Raw genomic sequence first — 10367 nt, forward strand, 5'->3', positions numbered from 1 at the left:
TTTCAGCCTGTTTAATTCTGGATTTTTTAAAAAAAATAAAGATTTTTTATTAAGATTTTTTGTAATTATTTCCATTGGATAAATCGGTAATGTTTAAAGGAATAAGTCTTTGTAATGATAATATTGAATGAAAAATTCTTTCATAGAAGAATACTTCTTTTTCATTATTTTAATGCAAAAGTTTAAATTTATATTAATAATTTAAAAAATCCACGATGATTTATACAAATCCACGCAATGTCGATATATATATAAGACAAATATCATGAGGGAAACAAATTGTTATAGAAAGAATCCAAAAGAATACAGAAAAAATCACTTTGCCCAATTGTTCTAATTAAAGATTTTCTTAAACTAGCTCTGGTATGATCATATCATCATATTGTAAATATTGGAACACCGAGTAGACTAAAATGGCACCTTCTTCTTCCTCGAGCCGGTTGGGAGCTACTAGCATTTGCTTGATTCTAACTTGGCAGCAACGTTGCTTTGATTTTGTTGTGGCATTGGAAGTTCAAATGGAGAAACCTGTGAAGTTTGCAGAGGATTTTGCTGCTGCTGCTGCTGCTGCTGCGACCACAACTGATGCAACCGGAACATTTGAGGACTCAATTGCATTGGTTGATACATGTTCTTTGAGAGCTGAGCCTCGTTGATCTCCCCCGTCGCGAGTTTTAGACGCTGGACTTCAGCACTCAGTGTCTCGTTCAGTGCTGCATAATACATGGTGATTGTGAGGAAGGGATTAGTTGGACAGCAACATAAGAAGAAGAAATAAGATTTTTAAAAAAAAACTTATTAAGAAGGCTTGATGATGTTTATGATCCAAGAGATCATCTAAGCATACTTGAGAACTTAACAGTGATCGGCTAAAAATAGCAAAAGTAGCACATCTGTTTATCCCAATTCATTTTTTTGGCTAGTGTTCTTTTAAATTCATGAAATAGAGAACATGTAGAAGGAAGCCACTGTATGGTTCCATGATGTTTAGCTGACATTTCAGGATTCAGTTCAGCATTTTACTCGGAACATCTATGCAAAATGCAGCATAAGGAGTAGCTTGTGAAATTAAATGGTAAGCAAAAATATTATCGAAGTTCCAGTTTGATATAACTATAAAACCCCAGGTACAAGCTAGGCTGTGGTGACATATATTGCTTACAGTTTTCTATTTAGTCGGAAAAAGGGAGAAAACTTCGGTTCCTCCTACGAAGAAATTCTTCCTAATCATTCATCTTTTGACAAATTAGCCAGACAAGTCAGAATGCAAGGCCCTTAAACTGATGTTATCACTTTATTTTGTAGTTGCAACTTGCAATTATGCTTGTCAGTTTCGTTCAAAAATAGACAACATAACTTGAGGACAGAATAGAATTGCTAAAGTCAATAAAAGGCTCCAAAATGAAGATGGATTGCCCCCAAATGGATTCTTTTTGACCAAGATATCAAACATTGAATCATCGGTTAGCTTCTAGAGAAACTGGTATCTAAGAAGGATGAAAAGGAAAATAATGGGAAAAAAAAAAGAACTTTTTTACAAAAATATTGAAACTTGATCATACCATGAATCATAAGAGTGAGACAAAGGATATAAAATTATAAAGAAGAGTTTTAGAAAATAATGAAATTTCTGAACTAAATCATATACCTTCCAGAAAAACAAGCATCTATTCACATGTGTCTGCTAGTGGAACAGTTAGAATTTAACTGGAAAATGAACTGTAGGAAATCCAACCTACTAAAGTATGCATCTAACAGATATAAATTGACTGAGAACAAATGGAAACAAGAAGAAAAAAAGTAGAAATGTTTTGAGAGGAAAGGTATTTATTTTTTAAGTAGCATAGGGATGCACATTGCTTTTCTCAACAAGTTCTATGGCATGGAGGAAACAGACAAGTGCAGCTCCAAATCATGTTACTTAAATTTTCATACAAACAGTGAAAGCATAAATCTATTGGGAACAATGTTTTCAATTGAGAAAAGATACATATACTATAACCTATACCATAACAGCTAAAACAAAGAACCTATGTAGATTATTTCAAGATATCTAGAAACTAATTTGTTCAGAACCATGTCATTAGTCACCAAACCAAACTCTTCAATTCTCTTTCTTCCCTAATACCAACAACAAGTCTGTGAGCATCAATAGCCTGCAGGGTAGTTCTTGTCGCTATGATTAAGAATAAAGGGAACTCATTTCAAAGAAATTTGAGGATTTTTAGCCATAAAAATGGAACAGACATGAGAGGTGATGAACTTGTATACTTATTCCTCTACCACCCAACTTTCAGGTTCTTATCCAGGCCAAAACATGCAGCAGATATCAAAATAATAAATAGAAAAAATACAAGAAAAGGCCATCGTTGAATCATTTTCTCTCCCAAGTAAATTCACTCATAAAGTGGGAGAGATAATGATGAACACAATGGGAGTTGATGTTAAACCATTATGAGAATATGAGTGACAACAAGAACAATACTCATGTGCCGGAGTGCATCACAAAGCAATGGGAAAAATAAATACAAAAAACTGATGTAAGATAGGGATCAAACATTCTTTGTTTTCAATATCAGCATCTTAAATATGTTAATAATGAAAAAAATACACAGGCCTTAGCAACTAAAAAACTACGTTAGCCATACTATGTATTGTTTTGTAGAAGCAACTCGTTTGATAATCGCACACCCACATGACAATGGAATAGGTGCCTTAATCACTCTCAAAGAGTGCAGAGAGGACTATTGGTAAATTTCTATGTTCAAACTTGATGATAAGGTTAAACTCTCAAAGGACGCATGATTTCAAACTGATATCTCAACCACTACATGAGCCTCTAGTCCTACATTGATAGAAAGATTTTTTCCCTGATAATTTTGTCCTTCCTCATGATTTTGTTTTAGAAAGTATAACATGTTGAAGCAAAATAGTTTGACACAAAACTTACCGTTTTTCAGATGTGCTTGTTGCTCCATGGCTTGGAGACGTAATTTCAACTCATTGTTTTGACTTGCAAGTCCAGCTGAGTCCCTCTGCAAGAAGATGATACGACAATCCATCAAGCATCTTAGAACATATACAGATGTTTATCAAAGATTACTAGATAGCACACCTGTTGTATGGTCAATTGTGCCGATAATGCAGTAGCCTCGTTTTGCAAGGTCTGCACCTTATGTTCCAATTCTGAAATATAGCGCATTTTCCGCTCCTTGGATCGAGAAGCTGAAAGGCGATTGGCCAAAATTCTGAAATCCACAGCGTAGATGTTAGTAAAAACATAAACCAATAAATTTGCTTCGGTAGTTAAGCTGAAAACTTGGACTTTGAGCCATGGAGAATCACCTCTTCACTTTTTTAGGATCTACTAAAGCCATCTCCGCAAGCTTCTCATCTGCCATAATCTTCTTCATCTCGATGCTGTTAAACTCGCCATTACCGAACTCCAAACTGAATGTATTCGTTGTCTTGTCCATAGAGCCTCTACCCGAGAGCTGTCCCACAAGCGAAGGTGGAAACTTTGGCGACTCATCACCAAAATGCATCTTGCCTATGGAATGGTCCATGGAGAAACTCCTTCGATGGCGCGAACTCATTGGCGTCAGATCCCCTGAGACGCTCCTCTTGTTCCCTTCTTTCCTATCCCCGCCGCTCTCATTGGTGCTACTCTCCGCCTCATTCCCACTGCTGTCAGCCCCGCTCGTCCTCGTGCCGCTCATCCTGCTGCACTCTACCAGATCCTCGTGCCTCTCCTCCGTTCCAGAGGAGTTCAACTTGTCCAAGCTGTCCATATAAGCGATGATCAAATCGTCCACCGCTGCCACTTCGGACTTGCAGCGGTTGCCAGTGAGGGTTACCTCGGTGACGCCGTTGTCCCCTAGCTTGGGGCAGGGCACAGGCCGGTGCGTCAGGGGCGAAGGTAGGGGGAGGCCAAAGGGTACACCACTATGGGAGCGGCGGTGCGTGCGGGGGTGGGGCAGACCACTACCAGGCGCCAGGGTACGATAGTCAGGTGTCCGGTCGTCGACCAGCATGGGGTCAACTAACAAAGTCGACGGGGGCGGCGATGGCGTAGGGATAGTGAGGTGGGGCAATGAATCACAGCCCAAGGGTTGGAAAAGAGATCGTGAGTGAAATGGGAGCGCCACCGTCGAGGAGGAAGTCAGAGAGGGAGGGATCGGCGGAATGCCCGCCCTTTTGGTGGAGGCGACGGCGTCGGGACTGAAGCTGAAAGCAAAGTGGCGGAACGGCTGACAGAAATTGGGTCGATCCAATGAACTAGGAGGCACAGATGATGATGATGATGATGACGACGACATGACGGCGGCGGAATGGTTTAAGCCTTGCGTCAATTCGGTGCCGCTCTCCTCCATGTCTTACTATTTTTTCACCGGCTTCTTTTGTTGTCGAAGGGGGGAAGAGACGAGGAGGAGGAGAGAATATCTACAATGGTGGTGGAAGGAGAAGCCGAGAAGAGAATGGCCGGCGGGCGGCGGAGGAGAAGCCGAGTCCGCGGCGGAAGAGCCGAAGTGAGAAAGAAGACGACAAAGGAGAAATAGACAGCAGCGGCTCCATCGTCGTCGTTGCTTTAATCGCTGCGTGAGTCGTGTCCACTCTCGCTTACTTTTGCGCGCTGAAGCCGGACGCGCAATCTTACGCGTCACGGTTCGGATTTATCAGACGGGACCCACCCATATATCATTGCCGCCACCTCCGTCGGCGGTTGTCCATTGGTGGAAAATGTTCCATCCTGATCTCGACCAAGCAGCGAATCCTTGTTTACAATCCTTCCAGCGTCCTGTGAGCACGTCTTTTGTTCCGTGCGGAGAAGACTACCCGGGGCACCTTCTTCGCGTGCCGCTTCTTACAAACACCGCCACATATTCCCACCCGACCCACCCTCCAGTAACACTTACGGTCCCCACAGTGGTCCCCTTTTCTACGCCAGTAGTAATACTGGTACATTCGAAAGTAAGAGTTCATCAACTTATAAACACCTGGAAATCTTTTAAGGTCCATGCCCATCGCGTCACCTCGGATCATGGCGGCCCGTGCATAACTCAAACCGGTCCCACCGGTGAAATCATTTCAATTCATCTTTAATTGTGATTATTGCTTTCTTAATTGCGTTCATATAATTTAATGATAGATGCAAAATTAGGAATGATTTTGATCGCAATCATTCCTTACTTTTAATTTTAAATAAGGATTTCTATTTATTATTACTAGTATTACATTTTAATTTTTTTGGCATGTAAGTCATCTACCAAAATTAATTAACGCCTTTGACTTATTAAAAAATTAGTTAATTAAAATAGGGTTAAATTGTAATTGGTTTATTAATTTAGACATTAGTATTTTTTTATAAATGTCTTTTTCAAATTTTAATTTAACATTTTACATAAAGTAAGTGTTATCAAGTAGGTCCCAAATGATATTAACACTCAAAAGATTAAATACAATAACTTGTGAAAGAATAATATTGTATAGTTAGAGTAGATTAATACATAATCTAACCAAGAAGTAATTACTCCTTAATTGTGGGATATTTGCTACCTATTTCAAATATGTATTGTCTTTAATCAAATTCAAATAAAGTATATTGTAAAGTCATATACAGTCAGGAGTAACTCTTTGGGAAAGATATATAGAATAAAAAGGGGCAAAAATCAAATATGACCTTATATTTTATAAATCATTGAAAGGACATTTTTTTAAAAAAATTAAAAAGTACCCTTTCAATGATTTTATCCCGAAAAATTTCTTTGACACGATATTATTACAGCAGCTATCGATAGCTACCACAATATGTAAAAGCTATACAGAGTAACTATTACAACATGTAAAATATATTCAATAGTTGTTAACTTATAAAAACTATTCAATAATTACTACAACGTGTTTAAAGTGAGTTTAAATTTAGGATTTATACATTATAAAAGCTACTGAGTAATTATTATAATGTATAGAAGCTACCCAGTAATTACTATGATATTTTTAGGATGAATATAGGAATTATATTTTACACCGTGTAGAAGCTATTGAGTAGTTTCTATAATGTATAGAAACTACTCAATAGCTGCTACACCATATTTAATTAAGATGAACTTAAATTTTAAGATTTACAGTATATAAAAGTTATCAAATAACTGCTATAACGTGTAGAAGCTATTTAGAACATCTACAATGTTAGCTCGTTATAACACCCTAATTTAATAATTAAAAAATAAAAAAATACATATGGGATGGGCCAGCCAAGGGCTGGCCCACCCCACTGCCACATGAACACGTTCAAGACATTAAATGCGTTCATGTGGAGCACCCCTCCAGATCACCTCAAGGGATGTTATTAACACTCCATTAATGGAGCGTTGTAGATGCTCTTAATAGCTGTTACAATGTGTTTAAGGTAAGTTTAGAATTTAAGATCTACATTGTATAGAAGTTATGAGTAATTATTATAAAGTGTAGAAAATACCCAATAGCTACTACAACATGTTTAGGATGAGTTTATGATTTAGGATTTAAGATCTTTAAATACCATTATATCAAAATACTATTTACCAACTTGATCAAAATTATTTAAACTTCATCAAAATTATTTTAAAATAGCTTTAGAATTTATTATATAACTGTTACAACCTTATAAACCCTAAACACATAGTGGCAGTTACTGGGTAGCTTCTACACGTTATAATAATGACTCGGTAACTGTTATAAATCTAAACTCTAAATTTTAAACTCACCCTAAACACTTGGTAGTAATTACCGAATAATTTTTATATATTATAATAACTATTGAGTAGCTTCTATATATTATAGTAGCCAATAATAACTACTAGAATAATACTAGATCAAGAGTTATTTAAAAAAAAAAACATTGATAGAGTGTTCATTAAAAAAAAATACTCATTCGATGCATCTTTTAATTTGGGATGTTTTTAATTTTTATCCAATAAAATTATTTTAAAATAAATAATAAATATGAACGAACATGTTTTTTTTTAAAAAAAAAAACTATTTCTTTTCTTTAAACATTGGAGCACACTCTTCTAAATTCTAGATCTTTCTTAAAAAGAGCACATCTGAGAGTTACGATTGGAGTTTGTCTCCCAGATCTCTTTTTCTCTACGTCATGCTTCTTTATTTTTTAAACGATTGAATTTATAATATTAAATTTGTTAATCAATTAAATAAATTTAAAAAACTAAAAAATTTAAATCAAACATAAACTAAATTTGAACCAAAATCAATCCACTAAAAAAACCAAACTATAGAATTCTTATTAGATCTGACATAAGGGGCTTTCATTAAGGGAAGGACTATTGGTGACTGTTGGGTTGCAAGGGTACAAACATAGTCTCACATCTAAAGTACATGAAAAAGATCATGGGGTTAAAAGGATGGAAAGTATCTCCATTGGTATGAGGCCTTTTGGGGAGAGCCAAGAACAAAGTCATGAGGGCTTAGTCCCAAAGTGGACAATATCATACCATTGTAAAGATATTTTGATTCCATCAGTTTTAACAGTGACAACATCTACTTGACTCAAGAGTTGCTTTGTAAATATGCAAGGAAGTGGGTTTCCATGATTAAAGTGGATTTAAAGAAAGCGTTATGGATAATTGAGAATTCCTTCTTTAGGCACTTGTTGGTGTTGATTTTCCCTAACAATTTTGAAATTGGATTAAGGAATGATTACTACGGTTTCCTACTCTATATCTTTGAATGATGGGGTGTTTGGCTTCTTTAGTGGAAGGTGTGGCCTTCGGCAAGGGGATCCATTTTCTCCTTTATTATTTGGCCTATGCATTAAGGTATTGTCCCGAAAACTTCGTGATATTTCCACTTTGACTACTTTCCATTTTCATCCGATGTGCAAGGAGGTTGGTCTTACACACCTTATATACGCGGATGATCTCATGCTATTTTATCGTGCGGATGGGTCTTCTATGCAATATTTGAAGGATTGCTTGAATTTTTTTTGGGAGGTATCAGGTTTACGAGCTAATACACAAAAATTACATATTTTCATGGCCGATGTAGAGGCTACTATTAAGTCTCAATTACGTCAAATCATGGACTTTCATGAAGGCTCCTTTCCCTTTAGGTACTTGGGCAATAGCTTAGCAGTGGAGAAGCTTCGTATTGCCAATTATGTGCCACTTTTGGATGCTATCACTTGAAGGATTAATGCATGACACAAGCACACGTTATCTTATGTTGGTAGATTGAAATTGGTGAACACGGTTCTTCAAGGTATGGTATGTTTTTGACTATCTATGCTACCAATTCCAAGTGGGGTAATTGAAAAGATCAAGACTATTTATCAAAGTTTTGTGTAGTCTTCTAAGTGGTTTTCTATCTTTTGGTATAAAATTTGTCTATCAAAGAAGGATGGAGGCTATGATCTTCGGGATCTCCACGCATGGAATAAAACTTTGCTAAGTAAGATACTTTGGGATATACAATCTCGGAAGAATTCTCTATGAGTGAATTGGATGCATCATCATTATGTTAAGAATGCAGATTTTTGGGCATGGAATGCAAAACTTTCGGATTCTCCTTTAATTAAAAGACTTATTGAAATCTGAGCTAAAATTGTTCACAGCTCGAATGGTGTGGAGAGGGCTAATATGGCTATGATAGATTGGTTTGTTGGTGGGAAAAAGGGATTTCTAATGCTTATCATTTTTTCATGCCACGGAGTTTGGAGGTAGCTTGGAGTCCGGTGGTGTGGAGGCCAGAAGTTATGCCTAAACATCGATTTATTTTGTGAATGTTAACAAATGGGCACTTGAAGACCAAAGATCGCGTGGAGTATGAGCCTAATAAGTTATGTGAGTTATGTCAACTTCATGAAGAAACCAACCACCACTTATTTTTTGAATGTCCTAAAGTTTTTGAGGTATGGGGCAAAGTCAAGCATTGACTCGGTATTGGATAAAATTTTACTTCTTTTGAGGAGATACAGCAGGTTCTTGGGCGACATTACAAGAATGAGTGATGAAAAATCAAGGCGTGCTACCTCGGCATTTCTAGCTTGATATACTATATATGGGAGACACGAAATCGAAGGCGTTATCAAGGCATTATCCCGAATTTTGATTAGATTTTTTACAAGGTACAGGTCCATGTGTATCGGTTTGTAGATCTCAAGTCATGGTAGCATCCAAGCTGCCAGTGGCTTTGTTCCTGAGATGAGATTGGTTTTGTGGTCTGGGGTGCTTTGTATAGCCTGTAGATGAGCATGCAAGTGTTATGATGTGTGGACATGCGGGGCATGGTGTCTTGGTGTTGGTGGTGTCATGGGTTTGATGTAGTTTTCTTATGTGATGAGTCATATGTGTGTGCTCAACGGCTAGTGTTGTCTGGCTATTATGCTGATTTTTTAATTGTACATTTGAGAGCTCTAACCTCTTCTATTTTATTTATATATGAACCAGTTTTCAAAAAAAAAAAAACCCAAACTATCTTGAACCAACGATTCAATGAATTAATTTATTTTAAACTCATGTTAATTTAATTCGATATCTTATCAAATAAATTTGAGCACAAGGGGTAACTTAATTATAGACTTAGCAAAACTCATGGCCCTATATTTTGCCAAAAATTTTCCATATAAAATAAACTAATTACATATCTTATATATTGCTCTTAAATTAACATTTCAAATTTGCTATTATTAACTTTTTTTTTAATTTTCTTTTACATTATTATTGAATAAAAATTAAAAGGGCATTCATAGTTTACAAAATCATCATATGGGCATTCCATTTTCAATTAAAATTAAATGAACATCCCATTAAACACAAACTAATTAAAATATTCTTATCATGTAGAAGATAACAATTATCATATATAACCTTAATTATTTAATTATGTAATTACTAGATAATTTATGAATTATAAAATATAAATTAATATTTTTTTATTCAACTTATTTATTTGAAGAGAATAAAACATAATCAATTTAACATTTACTATATTATTCTTGATTCAAATAAATTAAATTAAATTAAATTAATAATATTATTATTAATAATTATTAAATTATTAATAATATTAAATGATAATAAATTGAGAATATATCAAAAAATAAATATAATTTATTTATAATTTTTTAAAAATTAAAATAAATTTATATAATTTTAATAAAATAATTTATTAAATTAATAAATATAATTCATTAATTTTATTTTTAAAATTTAAAATAAATTTATATATATTTAAAAATAATAATTCATTAAAATAATTATTTTAACATTTATTAAAATAATTATTTTAATAAAATAATTTATTAAATTAATAAAAATAATTCATTAATTTTATTTTTTTTAATTTAAAATAAATTATCTCTTTTAAAT

At 34.9% G+C, this 10367-nt stretch overlaps 1 protein-coding gene across 1 annotated transcript; it reads right to left on the reverse strand.

Moving 5' to 3' along the window:
- Positions 1-265: 265 nt before the first annotated feature.
- Positions 266-4499, reverse strand: LOC141844270 (bZIP transcription factor 29-like). Its single transcript, XM_074732307.1, has 4 exons — positions 3346-4499; positions 3116-3248; positions 2951-3035; positions 266-713 (listed from the first exon to the last, which is right to left on the reverse strand). Exons 1-4 carry the CDS (start codon positions 4371-4373, stop codon positions 451-453), a joined length of 1509 nt encoding a protein of 502 aa, XP_074588408.1. The 5' UTR covers positions 4374-4499; the 3' UTR covers positions 266-450.
- Between the last annotated feature and the right edge of the window lie 5868 nt (positions 4500-10367).

This window comes from Curcuma longa, chromosome 13 (assembly GCF_044706935.1).
Source record: "Curcuma longa cultivar G26 ecotype Majalengka, Jawa Barat chromosome 13, ITB_CL_G26_1.1, whole genome shotgun sequence".
Lineage (NCBI taxonomy): Eukaryota > Viridiplantae > Streptophyta > Magnoliopsida > Zingiberales > Zingiberaceae > Curcuma > Curcuma longa.